This window comes from Cyclopterus lumpus, chromosome 4, assembly GCF_009769545.1.
Source record: "Cyclopterus lumpus isolate fCycLum1 chromosome 4, fCycLum1.pri, whole genome shotgun sequence".
Taxonomy (NCBI): domain Eukaryota; kingdom Metazoa; phylum Chordata; class Actinopteri; order Perciformes; family Cyclopteridae; genus Cyclopterus; species Cyclopterus lumpus.
In genome coordinates, this window is record NC_046969.1 from 8,419,436 (window position 1) to 8,436,873 (window position 17,438).

Here is a 17,438-nt window from a genome sequence, read left to right on the forward strand (position 1 = left end):
GAGAAAGATGATGTCATTCTGTTGGGCCAACACTACAGGATCAGAGTGGACTGTCTCAATACAACTGGATGTATTATCATAATTATTGTTGAACCAACGTTTATCATCGACACAGGATGAATCGATAGTGACTTTGGTGATCCACCGATTTATCATCCAGCTCCAACGCTATCGAAATCCTCCGTAAAAACTAATGACCGATTTCCAGTCATCCTCTGCTGTACTTTGAGATCAGTGCCAGCACAGCGTGCTGATGTACATAACTCTATTTTAGAATGTAACCTGAAAACGATCGTGTGACATTCATTGTTTTCAACAACAATGTGACGTCAATAATATCAATAAATGGACATAATTGTGATAATGACTTCAACCATATTGCCCTTCTTCTATATAATATTTGTATAATATTTTGTACGAGCGCACATTTAGTCTGCCTTTCAAGCCCCGCCCCCACTGGTAAATTTGTTTAGATCTGTGTATGTTAATGGTTGCCATAACGATCGTCTTTATTCACATGTGCAGACATCCATTAGTTTCTGGCCTTTTGATTGTAAAATTTGACAAACTACTGACGGCTATGAACAAACCCCTCCCACAATCATTTAAACGCATGTCGGCAGTCTTCGAAAGGCAAAAGGGCAGAACAAAAGGAATACGTTTTCCTGTTCTAATTTCCACTTAAAGCAAGTCTCTTTTCTCATCTAAAAAAAATTATGAAAAAGAGACCTCTTTATGCTGGCTAATTATTCCAGAGAAATTAGTTGCCTGAAGCCTCGGCTGATGTGCTTTGTTTTCCCTCTGTGCATTGCAAATGTGCACTGATCGTATGCAGACACTTAATTGTGCATGGTCTGTCCCTAATTACTGTCTGCAGTCAGTCATGCTGGATCTCACCGCACAAAACGACTCTTTGTGTGTGCGTGTGTGTGGCTGCGTGCGTGCGTGTGTGTGTATTGGCAGCTATTTAACTCAATATTGTCAAAAATCACATGGAAGCAAATAAACCAGTAGACTTTATTCAGGAGTGTGTTGCTGTGGATGATTCTCATGTGCAGGCAGGAGGTAATTAGCCGAATATAGTCCAACCGGGGGGAAAAAGAAGGAAAGGAAGAAAATTAACCACCTATCTTACTTCTCCCCATTAGCTGCAGGGCTGGAAATGGAGTCAGGTTCAAATGTTCAAGGACACAAAAAAAAAAAAACACTTATCTATCACTTAAGTATCCATCCAAAGCTCTACTTTTCCATGCTTGGCTGGAAGTCTAAAAGCCCTGTGCCACTAATAAGGCCGGGGGTGAAACCCAAAGTGTGCAGGGAAAAAAAGCAGAAGAATGGAGAAAAAGAGAGAATAAGGAAACAGTTAGCACATAAGGCCAGAAAGAGCAGCGGAGAGTGATGGAGGAAATTAATAAACAAGGAAGAGCGAGAGAGACTTAATGAAGATATGCCAGCAGAGGCGCAGAGGAACGGCCGGCTGGTAATTGCAGGTGGGGGAGGGGGGGGCGCGCTGCACTGTTGAATGCACTCCCTGCATTTTCACCCAATTAAAGTCTGTCACCGCGAGGAAAGAAGTGTAAAAGGTTGCGGCGATGACAAACGAGGCGAGCAGAGCGGCAGACGGAGCCCAGGAGCTGCACAGTTAACGGGCACATTCTGCAAAATGGGGGAATTTGTTGTTTGGAGGGAATACATCCCCTCCAAAAGTCCCACTGTGGTGCATAAGAGAGCTTTTACTATAGACCAGGTGCACACTTCAATCATTTATTAGACTATTTACATCTTGTAATTAAGGAGCACGACCATATTAAGAGAAAACAGGACTGGTGTCTCTTTATGACATCTGAATCCAGATTTTAGTGTTTTTTATGTAAAGGAAACTTTTTGTATATCGGTATTGAGGTTCACGACACAGCCTGAATCCAGATGTGCTTTGCATTACAGGAAGTACTGCATGTGTGTCTTATTGTTTATGTTATTATGTGTGTCTCTGTTATATTTGAAAAGGACTTGGTTATTAGTACTGGGCCTGACAGATAACGAAAGTGCTGCATTATGGGTTGTTTGCAGCCTTCATGTTGCTCGGCTAGCGAGTTTCTTTAAGTCTGTTTCCAGCGTCTCTTCTGGATCTAAATCAGCCCTAAAAGTGTTCAAGAAGCCGAGTCTAACTCGTACAAGCCTTTGACGGCTTACACATCAAAGAATCATCCCATTCACTTCCGCACAGCTGATAAATGAATAACTGGTATTGGATCAGCAGTTTGTTAAAGTGGGTGTCATGCTATAATTAGGGTCACCTTATATTCAGGCCATTATAGTATTATAAAGAAAAGGCACACACAAAAAAACAACGGACATTTGTGTAAACATCTTAAGAAGCTTAAAAATAATAATGTGTCAGTTTGAATTTCACTTTTCCGTCCTCTGCCAGCAGGCCAGAGTTGTTCACTTCACCTCCGTCTCCAATTCCACCCATCTAGCCGCCCTCCACCCTCCTCCACGAGTGAGTTTTGTTATTACACTCTGGCTCTTGATTTATTCATTCTGTCCATCACAGCCTTGCTCTTTCCCCCTCCACAGCTCCCTCTGCATAACATTTTCCATCTCATCTCGGGACGCACCGCCGGACGCGTCCAATCACTTATCCGCCGAGGTGTGAGATGAACGATGGGAAGTCAGACCCGTGACCCCGCCGGCTTCCAGTCTGCCCTTCACGTTTGACAAACAAAAACAAAAAGCCCCGCTCACATTCAGGAGCATGCCGATTTCACTTTTCATGGCACCGACAGTATCGTTGGTTCCTCGTTGCTAAGTCAATAAAAACACCGGCAACTGAAACTTATTTCACTTTCAAACAGATATATTAATTCAGCATTACAACAACAGTAGCTGTGGTCGGCACACTTGTAAAGTTTGATGTCATGAAGTTAGAGGTCAGATGATCATGTGACTTTGAGGGCCATGTACCCATTCATGGAGTAACCTTCATATAGACCACTTTCACAAGCCAACAGTTGGTCTGTTTTGATCCAACGCTGGTGAGAATCGTCAGTACTGAACACAGTAAACCTATTCTGTTACGGACTAAATAAACCGGTGCGAGACCACTTGCCAACCCAATTGCTGTCTGCGCTGGCATTTGTTGAGCATAATAAAGTCCATGAATGAAGAAATTGATCGCAATTGTGGGCATTGTTGACCTGAGGGTTGTCGGTTACAATCCCCTGAATCGTCAGGATTAATCTGGGCGCTTGCCCCTCCCTCATAAGCACAACTGAGGAAAGATCCCTTAAACTGCTGCAGTGGAGCTGCTCAGAGGCCGAACAATCAACACTGTGGTTGTAGCGGGCAGCTTCCAGCTGTGAATGTGATCTGGCGTTCCTAAAAAAAGAATAATAAATAAAAAGAGAGCATTGGTCTCAGTGAAGAACAGGACTAATACCCATGTTGGCTGGGCCAGTGTTGAGAAAGAGATTTTAAATCTCATTATTACTCTCATGTTGGAAAATATGTTTAAAGACATTTAACAAATAGCTTGTACTATTGTTGTATTATTAAATTAAATTAGATTTAATTTAGTTATTTATTTAAAATCAAGTTGTACTTCTCCAGAGAATTCATCACATTGCCCCCCGACCAGTATACACCACTACAAAGCAAAGTGGTCCAGACCGTTTTGCAGCCGATGGGGAATTCGTCATTCATTACTAATATGTCGTACCCTCTCTACCGAGTTCAAACAAGGACACTGCAGCGGACTCGTCTCTCACCTGGGCCCCAGTTACTCGGCCGGGCTCCCCGCTGTCCTCCACACAACCCATCTCAGTGGCTCTTCTTAAGCCTAAACCCTCTCCTCCTCAACTTAAAGAGGATCAAGAGATGAAAGCAGAGATGAAGGAGAAAGAGTGGAAGTGAAGAGGACAGAAAAGGAGTCAGAAAGGGAAATGAAGGTGCTGAGGTGAATTGAAGTATGGAAGACGGGTAAAAACCGAGCTGCGGCACATGACGAATCAAGTCTCATTGTCATCAGCAAAAAAAGAAGATCAACAGTGGAACTGACGAATTTCAAAGAACAAACTGTCCTCAGTAGGCGCTATGTTTGTTATCTCAAGAAACTAAAGTAAATATGTGTGTGTACTTCTCTACAGAGTGTGTGTGTGTATAAGTGCAGTGTCCCGGCAGGTGAAGTAAGAATAGCTCTGACTCATGCTCATGACAAGAACAACTGACAGCCTGCAGCAAGTGAATGTGAAAATAAGCAGGACATATGCAAGGAGAAGATAAGCTGCACACGTCGGGCGTTCTCTCACTCACTCACACACACACACACACACACACACACACACACACACACACACACACACACACACACACACACACACACACACACACACACACACACACACACACACACACACACACACACACACACACACACACACACACACACACACACACACACACACACACACACACACACACACACACACACACACACACACACACACACACACACACACACACACACACACACACACACACACACACACACACACACACACACACACACACACACACACACACACACACACACACACACACACACAGTGTGCTCTTTTCCATTCCCCGGCTCCTCTGAGAGGGAGCAACCTTCAGGATGAGTCATCACCATGGCGGCACCAATGCACTCCTACTCTGCGGTGCTTTTCACGAGGAACAACACTGCATCCAGGGAGACACACGCGAGTGTTTACTGACTTCACTTGGCTCCCCTTACGCTCTCAGACTGAGCAAAAGAGTCCTGGCACGTAAGCACGCAGCGGCTGCACATTGTTGTGTAAATTTTCTTAATTTTTGGTTGAATTAACCAGGCTTCAGCCAAGCCACGACATTAAGAGTCCCACAAACATTAAAATCCTGTGAGAGCACCAATTGTCCTTCTACCCTGTGGAAGAATGCCCCGACGGCAAGAGGCAGACGAGTCGTTAAACCACCCGTCGCCGTCTCCGTAACCGTCAGCTGTAGCAACACATGCGGTACACATGCGGTACACATGGCATACACATGCGGTACACATGGCATACACATGCGGTACACATGCGGTACACATGGCATACACATGCGGTACACATGCCGTACACATGCCGTACACATGCCGTACACATGCGGTACACGTGCCGTACACATGCGATACACAGGACGTACACATGACGTACACGCATGTCCAACGAGTGAATAAACAAGTGTACCCTCAAGGACAGCAACAATATTGCGCTGTAATGTGTGCAATCTTATATAAACGCTGCACTATTTATGTAAGGAAGAAACAGTAAAAAAGGGTAAAATACATAAAAAATTAAGTAATTTAAAGCAGAGGCAGACAGAGACGGGGCTAAACCAATACACACTAGCAATAGGGGTGCAAGAGTGTATTTTTGGAAATGTTGAAGTGCCCTCTTATCCGCACACCAAGTTAGACCCGCCCCACTCTGCCTCTGATCTTTACAGACAGCGTTACGCGTATTACCGATGAAGAACAATCGGCAGTATGTTGTAATGTGGGTGTTTTCATGGGGATGGATGCTATATGGATGAAACAAAAAAATACAGATCAGTTGGAGATTTAAATGTTGATGTGGTCATTATTTTGCTTAATGTTGATGGCACACGGATAAACGAGAAGATTTTAAAGTGGCCCTTCAACCACTGGTTTAAAAGCAACTGGTGCTCTATTTTGTATTCAGGTTGTGGTCTCCTTGTTTCAAACGGCCCTCTGCGCACGTGTGTGTGTGTGTGTGTGTGTGTGTGTGTGTGTGTCTGCCTCCCAGCAGAGTCTTACTGCATTTAATGATGTGCCTGAGCACGAGCTGCAACAATACAGCAGCAATCTTCTTTCATCTTCAGCCCTGCATCCTCCTTCCAGCACAGTCTTTCATACATTTTTCTCTCTCAACTCCCCCCCCACCCACCCACCTCTCTTACAAAACAAATGCTAATAATATTCTAATCTGATTGTGTGTTTGTGCGTGTGTTTGCAAAGTTTCACCTCCACAGTGAATGAAGCTGCTCAGTCAAAGAAAGAGAAGCGAGCTCTCAAAGACACAAAAAAAGGATCATTCTTCTTTCCTTTTCAAACGCTGTGTGTGTGTGTGTGTGTGTGTGTGTGTGTGTGTGTGTGTGTGTGTGTGTGTGTGTGTGTGTGTGTGTACCTGGTACGTGCAGGGGTAACCTGGCAACACACACACATGCACTTAAAGTGTGTCAGAGCGAGAGGAGAAACAGGAGCGAGTGGACCCTCGTCCATTAGCCAAGAGGTAAACACCATCTGGGTGTCATGCAAATGTTCTCCTCAAGCCCGCAGACTATCCCGGGTGGCAACGCACACATGCCCAGGTAATGTGCCGGGACACGTCGTGCGCGAGAACTGTTTATTAGACATTATATAGATTACTTAGAAGGCAGGTGCTTCCACCCCAATGTTGAGCTGTAGAGTTGGATTGCATTAGAATGTACAGGTGTTGCCTCATCAAGTGGACACTGGGTGGAGACATTGGTCTGAAATAGGACAGCTGGTTATCAAAAACAGGATTTAAACAGCAATGACAAGTACAATGTCGGTTTCAAAATACAAATCCCCCTCTCCGAAATATGAAATATTTTTAAATATATTTCATCAGATATGACAGACGGTAAGAGGAGAAGCAGCAGAGAAGAAAAACAGATGAGCCAGAGGGGCTCAGGTGTTCTTCCTAAATCCTAATGTAAGTCAATTCAAAGCGTGAGACGAAGCCTTAAGCCCGGTAATATGAAAACTCGGACAGCCGTGACCCTGAGAAACAACACGGGGCTGAAATACGATGTGCATGAACTGCTGTTTGCCGACAGGCCGAGTGAAACGGGGACTGAGGAGCGGCTGGCTGAAAAGGGGAAATGGGGTGCGGAGGGGGGGGGACTTCATGAACTTGCCCTTGACAAATATAACAGCAAGTGATTATTTGCTCAACTCGACAGTTTCCTGCCGACGGCGAGAAAGAAGAAAAGCTGAACACAAAAGCGTTGGAACAAGCGCAAGTAAGCGACGGATACATTTTAATTTTAGATGGGTGGGTTGTTTTATTTTTGTCCACCTTAACGCTCACCAGAGACGGTGGTCCCTCACACCCTCACATACACACACGTTTCTTCTCATTAGACACTGCTGCCATCTGCTGGTGGTTTATTTCACTGCAGTTTGTGTTTAAACTGGGTTCATCGTGTGGCATCAGTTCACCTGATGCTCTAAAGATCATTAATGTGGCCATTTCAAGTTGATTGTTAGCCATTTGTAGTATTAGTATTTTTGTACTACATGTTTATGTATTATGTAAGATGATGCAGAGGCATATTACTGACCGCGATTGCACTAGATTCTATTGCACCTTAACCATAACTAACAATAACTGGATATACTGTGTATACTGTGTTACACATGTATTTTTTCTGTGTAAACAGCTTTTTACACGATATGTATATGTTTAATAATCACCATCGGGCCACAGTGTTTTTATTTTGCTGAGAGTTCCCACTGCAACAAAGATCTGACATGATTCTTTTAATTTTTTTTATATACATTATATATTTATACGCTGCAACTGCATATTTAAATACAAACACAGCTTGAATCAACTATGTAAGCACCTCTTCAAAGAAAGAAGGGAAGACCCTCACAACTGTAAGAAATGCATGTGGAGCTGTGATAACTGGACATGGAAAGGTACAAGTCGCAGCAGTAATCCTCTCTGCAACCAGCAGGGGTCAGAGAAGAGCTTGCACACACACGTTCACAGGTGAGGTCAGTGCGAATACACACATACAAATAGAGAAGTTTAAGCATGCACGCATCTCTGCTCCATTACTTCCTCTCAGCACTGAGCAAACAAGTCTGTGGATGTTAAGTGCCTCAGCGTGTGAATGTGCGTGTGTGTGCTTGTGTGTAAAAGACTGAGTCATCCTGTGTCTACCTCCCTGCATTGAGCTGGCAGAGTTCAAGACCAACAGACAGGATCCATATGGAGCCAGACTGACTCTCTCTGCAGATCGCAGACTGCATTTCATATATTTTTTTTACAGGACTAAGAAAAAATTCAAGACAGATTTCTGTCAAATCAATTGCGCAAAGAAGTGGTAAGGTGGCACCCGTGATGCAATCGATTTAGCATCCTGTGCCATGTCAGCCATTGGTGCCTGGTGGATGACCCAGTCGAGTCGGGACTAGGCCTGTTGCATCCGGTAAAGTTGTGGAGGCTAAAATGTACTTGTACACTGATGACATCATGGAAAACATTAAATAGCTTGTTATGGTGATGTGGCCTGTGTGTGTCTGTGTGTGTGCGTGTGTGTGTGTGTGTGTGTACTGACCAGTCCGGTGAGAGACGGAGCAGACTGCCCTAAGGATTGGCTCCTCATGCGGACCAGGTTGTTGGTCTCTCCTCCTCCAGCAGACATTCCCCCTGTGGCCCCGGGCCCTCCAGGCGGCCCCTGCCAGGCCAGCTGGCTCACCCCGGTGTGCAGACTGCTGGACAGAGGCAGCAACTGCTTACCTGCAAAGTGGGGAGGGCGAAAAGGAATGACTCTGCTTCTTTCACACTGGACCAGAATGCCCTGTGGGCATAGCAGGCTGTCGGCTTCTGACTACGGTTTAGTGAGTCAATGTCATGTTATTGGTCTCCATCCTGAATGACTGGCGGAAATTCAAACTGTCCATTCATATTTCTCATTAATCATTCCCAATGCAGCTGTAAATTTCCTAAATCCCAAAACAAAAACACAAGAAGCAAACCTTTGTGGAAAAACTAAAACGTGACCAGCCAGAAATCACGGAGCTGCTGATTCACAGATCCGACTCATGCCCTGCACTGTGTGTGTGTGTGTGTGTGTGTGTGTGTGTGTGTGTGTGTGTGTGTATGTGTTTTACCGGTCATGGCCATGCTGCTCCGTCGGGCCCAGCTTTCATCCTGGCTCAGCTGTCGGTGAAGTTTGGATTTCGTAGCAGCGGTGGCTGCGGGCGACAGGTCGGGGTTACTCAGCTTCCTGAAGAGGAGAGGAGGTGGAATCACAAACTCCTTCTGGAAAGAATGGAGGAGAAAAAAAAGGACAAAAAGATTTATTAGAGGTTGGTATTCGGTGCCCGTACTGCACAACAGCTGTCCAATAGGCTGCAGGAGGTCAGGGATGTCATGCCGGTGAACCAATACGTTTTTATTTTGGACTTTTTCATTTTTCATCCCGTACCCCTCCAAAGGTTGAAAGGTCGGTTGTTTCTAAACTTTTCTTCTTTGCAGAGGTCACCAAACTGATAATTTTCTATCAATCGGCTACACACAGAAATTCTGTCCATTAAAAATATAATCTGAATATGGAGCAACCATGGCACAGTCTAACATTACCAAATTAAATAAATATATTGACACACACACACACACACACACACACACCTCAATGTTCTGGGCCAATTTTCCAAATTTATAAATTGTAGCCGGGCTCAGAATATTTGGTGTAATTGTTTTATTTTATGAGTTCAAATATGAGGAAATGGCATTGTGTTGTAATGTAATTTGTGCTGACTTCCCTTTAATAATATAATAACTTCATATTTTATATCGTCATCGTGACCCTGAACAGTGAGCCATTGGAAATGTCAGCGAAGCCCTGAAGGAAATCAAATACACTAAAGTACATCATGGTAACATTTTCATTAGAAAAAAACATTGTACTACGGAAATGTTTATATTTGATGATGTCACATATTCAAGAAGACATTTGATATACGAGTATGTGTGATAAATAAATGTTACTGTACGCCAAAACCACCAGACACTGGCCGTCACTCTGATGAACAATTAATCAGACATCTCCATTTGCACTACTACCAATTTATTGTCATTGTTTTTATATTATACATACCTGTTGCTACTCTGTTGTGTTTTACTTTATACACATCCTAAATGTGGTTTCAAGTTGCCCCCGGCGACACTTTGCAGCCTTGGAACCTGCTGCAGAGCGAGCAGAGAGTCTGACTAATTCAGGATTCCGGTGAAAACGAGTTTGGAAACATCTGCTGTTGCCATGGAAACAAGGCCTGCCGGGGCTCATAGCCTCCTCTCTCTTGCCGGCGGACAAGCCCTTGACGAGCCTTTTCCAGAAACATCTGGACGGCCAACACCAGCACAAACACTCAGCTCCCAGATAGCTGCACATATGAAAGAGCTTTAGTGAAAGCTTCCGTTCCCCTTCGCCAACAAAACCTGAACCAAGCGCTCCCCGCACGTGCACAGACAGTGTAATTGTGTGCAACCTGTATCCATTAACTCGGACTGGAGTGATCTGCAACAGGCCAACAGTGAACGTGACCATACTTTGGCATCACATAAGAATATGAAGCTAATGGACACGTGTCGCTTGACGTTGTGTCCGAGCAGCTCCTCATCTGTGAGTCAGAAGACAAAATACATCGTTTTGAGACGTAACGCCGGAACCAAAGATCACGAGCGCCAGGCATCGCGCGAAAACTTTTATCCCTCAACAGGTGCTGCTGTTCGGTCCAACAAGCCGATGTGTACAAGTCGCTCGCAAAAGACAGACAACGTCTGTTTTGCTTAATGCAGCAAATTAAACATCTGGTAATCAATGCAATGACACAGAAATCATGTACAAATCTCATTTTTGCCAGAAGCCCTTGAATCCTGCTGGTTGTTGTGCAACAGGGGTATTTAAAAAAGTGTAGATACCTCAGTTTACAATGTCCAAAGACCCTGAAACACCCACACATCTGGATCCAATTTGGGTTTCAGTGTCTCAAGAGACGACCAGACAATGCGATTCTTATTAACAGGCTTCACTTCATTTGGAAAAGACATCTGAGGCACTTTTGTTTTGTTGCTCAACAGGGAATAACAGAAAATCAGTTTGGGATCCAACTTCACTTTGGTGCAAAATTGGATCATCCTCTTGCAAAAAAAGGGGACGTTGTTTACGAAGCGGTTTGAAAGTGAGAAACAAAGGCAACCATCAATTCACCATCAAAAAACTGCTGAAAACGTGCACAGACGTGCACACAGAGTTGTGTAAACATGCAAATGTTGGGAGGGAAGTAAAACCACAATTTCATAATCATCTTCTCCTTTTGCTCCGTTCTCTCCAACCCCCCCCCCCTCGATAACCCCCAGCTCCCGCTGCATCACCACCCTGGGGCCGGTCCTCAAATGTATTAATTAAAAAAAGATGCAAGCTCAATCTTGTGCATTGTTTTCCTTCAGTGAAAGAGGGCCGGACGGTGCGAAGACGTCTTGGCTGATTCAATTGAGCCGACGGCGTGAGAAGTGCTGTGAGATCATCCCCACACCCCCCACCACCACCAACGGCTCACAAGTGAATTTGGGTGCAGCACAGGGAGATGGATGGGCAGGCAACACACAGCAAAGTGCAGAGTGCGGAATGAAGGATCAAAGAGTCGGCTTGTTGTTTTTCTTCACTGTTTTTTAGGGAGGAAACGGCCACAATGGTCTTTGTTTCTCACAAACCCTCAGTGGGTGGGTGTGGGTGCATGTGTGTGTGTGTGTGTGTGTAGGCTGACCACCAGCGAAGTACTGGAGCGTTCCCTCAGCAGCAGTGCAGACCACAGTGGAAGGCACATTTCAATATTCAGCACTTTTTTTCAAATGCATTTTTCTCTTCAGTTTGGCTTGGTGGAAGAATACTGTGAGCAAAAGGCCCCTGCTTCCTGAAAAACATGTTGCAAAACATCGATGCGTGAAGAAAGGTGAAGAATCAGGTCAAGCTTGCGAGCGCACAGTTGCCCCGGTGGCTCCATGCGGCGACAGTATACGGCATATATGTGTGTCAAATGTAATCCTTTCGTTTGTTCCTTCGGGCCCATATAGCTGCGCGTGATGTCCCAAAGATCAATCCATACAAACGATCCCTGCGCCTGCTCCATGTTGTGCTGCAGGCCTGGTTCTGCTGCCGTTTGGTCTCCAGGTCCTGAGCAGGAGGCCGTTTGCCGTCAACACACCGACTGTTAAGTGACAGCACGGCGCCCGCCTTCAAAAGGGCCAAAAGCTGGCCTGATTATTCAATAAGAGCGTTAATCGATTCGAAGCGAGTCCAACAGCTTCGCTTTGCTAAAAATCTAGCCTGAAAAAGGGAAACATTTGGGTCGGGGTACCAATCACTTTGGGTTGATTTTGGCGGTCCCTGTGGACAAATGGTGGTAGTGTTTCCGAGCACCCATTTGAACTTGTTTTACAGCAGCAGCTTGATAATAATTGGATAGAAGAGGCCAATCTTCTCGCTGATGGTCTGGTTTACTTGTGTAGGTCGTACAGAGGCATCGGTATTAGATTAATTATTAGATTAAGGCAGAAACTTCTTCAAAGCTTTTGATCGTTGGTGCTACAAATTCCACGTTGCATAAACACTTAACATTTAGTACCAACACATTTCAGTCAGTACAAGGAACGTATTGGATAACCAACATAAGTTTAACATGCGATAAGATTGACTGATCATCCAAGTCATTCGTGAAGCAAGAAGTGCTCAACGTTCAGTGATTCCAGGCTCTCTCGGTCACCATCTGGTTGGATGGAAAAGCCTAGCATAAGCGAATCTGAAGGAGCACAAATGTGACACATTTGCTTTTTTAGGTCTTGCAAATAAAAAAATTTAAATAAATGGAGACATACGCAAGTCTGGACCCAAGTTCAAGGTCAGGTCTGCAGAGAGAACTATTGGTTCCAGCCTGCCCTCCATCCTGGACTTGTACACCTCCAGAGTCAGGAAGCGGGCTGGACACAGGAACAGCTTCTTCCCACTGGCCGTCACTCTGATGAACAATTAATCACCTCCATTACTACCAATTTATTGTCATTGTTTTTTATATTGTACATACCTGTTGCTACTCTGTTGTCTTTAATGTATTTTTATATGTATCTTGTTATTTGTATATTATACGTGTATGTGCACACTTACGTGGCCAATAAAGCTGATTCTGAGTTGAGTCAGTGTCGTCTCTGTTGGAGGTGAAGAGGTTAACAGTCTGCCTCGTGTTGTCGGGCAAACTGAGAGAGAACTCAATCCGTTACATCATGGGATTAATCACATGTGCGTCTGAGCGGCACTACATTGCATCATCTCTGCTTCCTGTCTGTTCAGTGGGGATACGGGCTGGACTGCTGTGTCAGAGCTTGTGTGTGTGTGTGTGTGTGTGTGTGTGTGTGGAGCTGGTAATCAGAGCTGACGTTCTGATATGTTCCAGCTGTGGGGGGGAAGAGGGTGGGAGAAATATGAAAAAAATGTAAGGGAAAAGAAACAAAAGTAGTCTGACAGATGTGAATGTGAATGATGGAGGGAATGTAGGGAGTGTGAAAGGAGACAGGACAAATGCTGCCTGTCTTCTGTTGGTTCGTAGAAAACACAAAGAGAAAGAACTTAAAAGAGCTAAAACAAAAATATAAGAAATTCCACCAGGGAGAATAAGATGATTTAATGATCTTAAACCCCCTAATCAAAAGGCTCAGCGCAGTAAAACAAACTCATTCAGGACCCGACATGAAAGACAACTGCGAGGAATGTTGTTGTGATATTTGTGTTTTCATAAAAACAACCTAAATTGAGTTAAGCTAAAGAAAGCTCCGAAATGCTCAAATACAAGCACCCGGTTCTTCTTTAACGACTTTTTAAGTGGACCAAATGTTCCTTCAAGTACATAATAATGATCCTAGCACCGGGGGGAGGGGTTAGAGAAGTTCCTCCCGCAGCTCCCGGTTCTACAATGAACACTGTTGCACATTTCAGATAGATTACAGATTATGGTGTGTTTACATCTGGAACCAGGACTCGAGACAAATTTACATTTTTTGCGTTCCCCCCCGCCCCCCGGTGAGATCTGAGTCTGTGCAGAGGAACAGCGTGTTATGGTTGACCAGTAATGGCATCCCCCTGCCTTGTTCCACAACAGACCTTAAAGCAAAGCCAACAACCTGCCCGAAAGCGGTGAACTCGCCTTGTGAGTGTGTGAGAGAGAGCGCGAGAGCGATGAAGTGAGTGTTGTCATTCATTGTCAGGAACGCTGAACAAAACGTGCCGGTCGAAGGAGGATCAAGCATTTTAAAGCAGAACATATCACAACCGCATTGTACACATGGCCAATGTAGACGAGTCCTATTAAAAAAAAAGAAGTAGTGAAGTGGTGGATCGGGTATTGGCGTGTCGATGCAACGTTCCGATATCCTGTTATCGTATTATTTGTCACTTCATTCAGCTTCTCGATCCGTACATGTCTTGCTCGATACGTACTGCGACTGTGGGTCAGTGGTTATCAGGTCCGTCTTTCAATCAGGGGGTTGGTGGTTCAATCCCCGCCCTAGTCGATGGTGTCATTGAGCAAGACAAAGACACTTAACCCTGATATGCTCCCTGTAGCTGTGTATGAATGCAACATGATTGTAAGTCGCTTTGGATAAAAGCATCAGCTAAATGACATGTAATGTAATGTACTGCACACGCTCTCTGACGTGCTGAAATCGGCACGAGGACAGCTTTAGTTGACCGTAGCTGTTAGCAGCCGTGCTGCTTGGTTCAATGACGGCTGGTGCGATCGGAGGTCGTTTACGTTACATTGTGACGCGTTCGAGCTTCCGTTAGTCAAAAGTTGATGGAAACACAACTTGTCTGATCTGACTTGAACTTCGCAAACAATTAAATTATAACGTACCTAGCTTCCCTCCAGAGACAATGTCAATAATATTCTAGCTTTTTTTATTTTAAATTCCCAGCTAAATATTTAAGGGACCCAGGTCCTGCTCACCTCATGCAAACAGGTGAGTGAAACATAGTGCCCATGTATGCTGAAGCATTCGGGGAAACGTCAGCTCGGTTTTGGGTTCAACAGATTGAAGCTGTCGGAAATTCATATTCAATTTAATGATGTTGGTGAAACCTAAGGCTCTTGGTGTTTGTTGCATATATTTTTGCCAGAAGCTAAATTCAGGTTAAAAACACAAGTTTCTATTAAAAGTATAGCCTCATGTGATGAGAAACTACCTCATTAGCTAAGCAGGAGATGGGGGTCAACTATGGGCCCAATTAAAATCAAGGTTGGGTTTTAGCACTGTTTAATTAGGGTCCTAACTTAAGTACTCTAATGAGGTTGGTGGGTTTCTATGTTCGTGTGCATTTTGTAAAAACAAAGAGAAACATCTAAATTGTGGCCTTGAACATATCCCTGGAGTGTCTGAGTTGATTCTTTGGGGCTTACTAAAGCTTTGAGAGGAATCCATTGGATTTTGTTTTTCCTTTTATTTTGTTATGTCTTGGGATTTTGATCACACATGTCTGGAACTCAGGTCAAAATACACCAAACCAATGAATCCTGACCCATTTTCAAACCACGGTAAGTGGTTAGCTGTTGACATTAACTGCTGCCTCCTCAAATCTCTTTTCAGTTTTAATATTCTTTCTCTATCTGTGCAGTCCTAGCAGGCAGTGAGGTCTAAGCCCGGTCAGCAGGCTGCTGAGGAGTTCTCAATCACCTCCAAAGGTCTGCTCAATATCTACAAAATGATCTGTGGCCTTTCTGTTCTGCGAGTCCGACAGCTTCAGTCACAACTACTGGTGCAGATCCGCCCACGGCGAGCCCACAAGGCTGGCAGAGATAAGAGACCATCTGAGGAGACTCCGCCGCTGGGTCAGCATGAGGTCACGTCTGCCCTCGCAAACGCACGGCGTGATCGGGGGTGCGGGAGGGTGAGGTCCAAAAGAGGGAGAAAGGGAGGCCACTCGGCCAGAGGCGGAGTGTACTTGTGTTGTCGGACGGTCAGTCTCACCACTCTCCACGTCCACAGCCTCTCAAAACCACGTGGAGTTGGTGATCGGACAGCGTTGTGTTAAAGAAACCCATAACGAGGAGCTGCCCAACCCTCACTGCTTCCAATAATGCTGTGGCAAAACGGAAGTCCAGCAAAGGTCAACGCGTGCTGGTCTCGGCCCAAAGAATGGTGTCCACCACGTCGGCTTTTATGGATATTCTGCTGCTGCCACTGCAGCTTTTGTGGCTCTAAATCTGTTTTTCATTTTTACTTTCATGGCATATTTTTATCGGCTGCAGCTCATTAAGGCTAATCCCACAGTATGGGACAAAAACAAATGTTTAGTGGCATATCTACACGACAGTTTCCATACTGCATGGGCTCACGTGAAGAGCGCTATAGTCACTTTTTATTCCATGTCGCAAAAAAAAAAAGCTAACAGATTTTTGTACCCCATCATTTGCCACCACGTAAATCATATACTTGGACACATTGAAAACATTAATCTTCACGCATATATTGTATTGGTATTGTTAACATAAGTTGGGTTACTCCTTCAACTGGCACATCAGCAGTACTATACAAGTTCTGGAGTTCTACAGGTTTTACACAATTTGAAAATAGTTTGCATTTCTTGCCTGTGTGCCTGCAGGCTTTCAACACATCTGTATGCAAATAAATAGAAGAGAGTGTCAGTGTTCCGCGGATAAAAGAACCACTTATTTTCAGTTTGATATGGAGGTATGAACATTGTTACTGCACATAATGTGTAATGCTATATTTGACTGACATTAGCAGTCATTTAGTCATTATCAGTCAGGGCAGTCACTATCTGGTGGATGACGGTAAGACCAGATCAGGAGAGACACAAATAAAGACAAAACAACAGAATAAATGAAATACGAGGTGTGTGTGTGTGTTCCTGTGAGGTCACAACCAGCAGGTGACCTCCAGCATGTCTCCTTTCACGCCCTCCCCTCCTTCTCCCAGTGGGAGTTGACCTTCACTGGGCGGCACAGTCCCACCGGGGGACTGTTCTTTGTGAACAGTGGGTTGCATTCAGGAAATGTCACGCTGTAAAATGTCACGCCTCCCTAGCCCGCCGCCGTAGTTTGTTTTGAGAGAGGAGGGACGTAACAACGCGGGCCGGAGCCGGTTGAGGTGAATACGGGTACTGGAGCCGGAATAAAAAGGCAGTGCGTCATGTCGGCCTTCACGCGTCCCGTTTGGCCGAGGATCAGAGATCCGGTGATGAATCAGCTGAAGAGGGATTAGGTGGACGTCATGACAAGCGTGAGACGACCACGTTGTCATGGGTAGCAGACTAACAGACAGACTGGGGCTCAGTCTCTCAAAAAGCCAGTACTAATTCAGAAATAATTTACAGAATATAGACTTGAGACTAACTGGGTAAAGACGTGATTTTGTTCTACTTTTTCTCTTAAAAATCAAGAATTGATTTTTTCTTTTTCGTGTGAAGCTCATTTGTACCGATCTGTCTATTAAATCCACTCATGTATTAATAGACAAAATCGTGTAAGTTAACTAAGAAGTTCTACGGTCAGCGACGGCCCTCATGCACAATCTGATAACAGG

General features: G+C 44.7%; 1 protein-coding gene across 5 annotated transcripts in view; it reads right to left on the reverse strand.

The window, feature by feature from the left end:
- Positions 1 to 17,438, reverse strand: part of mast2 (microtubule associated serine/threonine kinase 2) — a 127,890-nt gene that overhangs the window by 92,952 nt on the left and 17,500 nt on the right. For all 5 annotated transcript variants that reach the window (XM_034531412.1, XM_034531413.1, XM_034531411.1 and 2 more), the window contains exons 2-3: positions 8,954 to 9,104; positions 8,398 to 8,579 (exon numbers count right to left, since the gene is read on the reverse strand). In XM_034531412.1, coding sequence (XP_034387303.1) covers positions 8,398 to 8,579; positions 8,954 to 9,104 — 333 coding nt within the window. The remainder of the gene's footprint in view (positions 1 to 8,397; positions 8,580 to 8,953; positions 9,105 to 17,438) is intronic.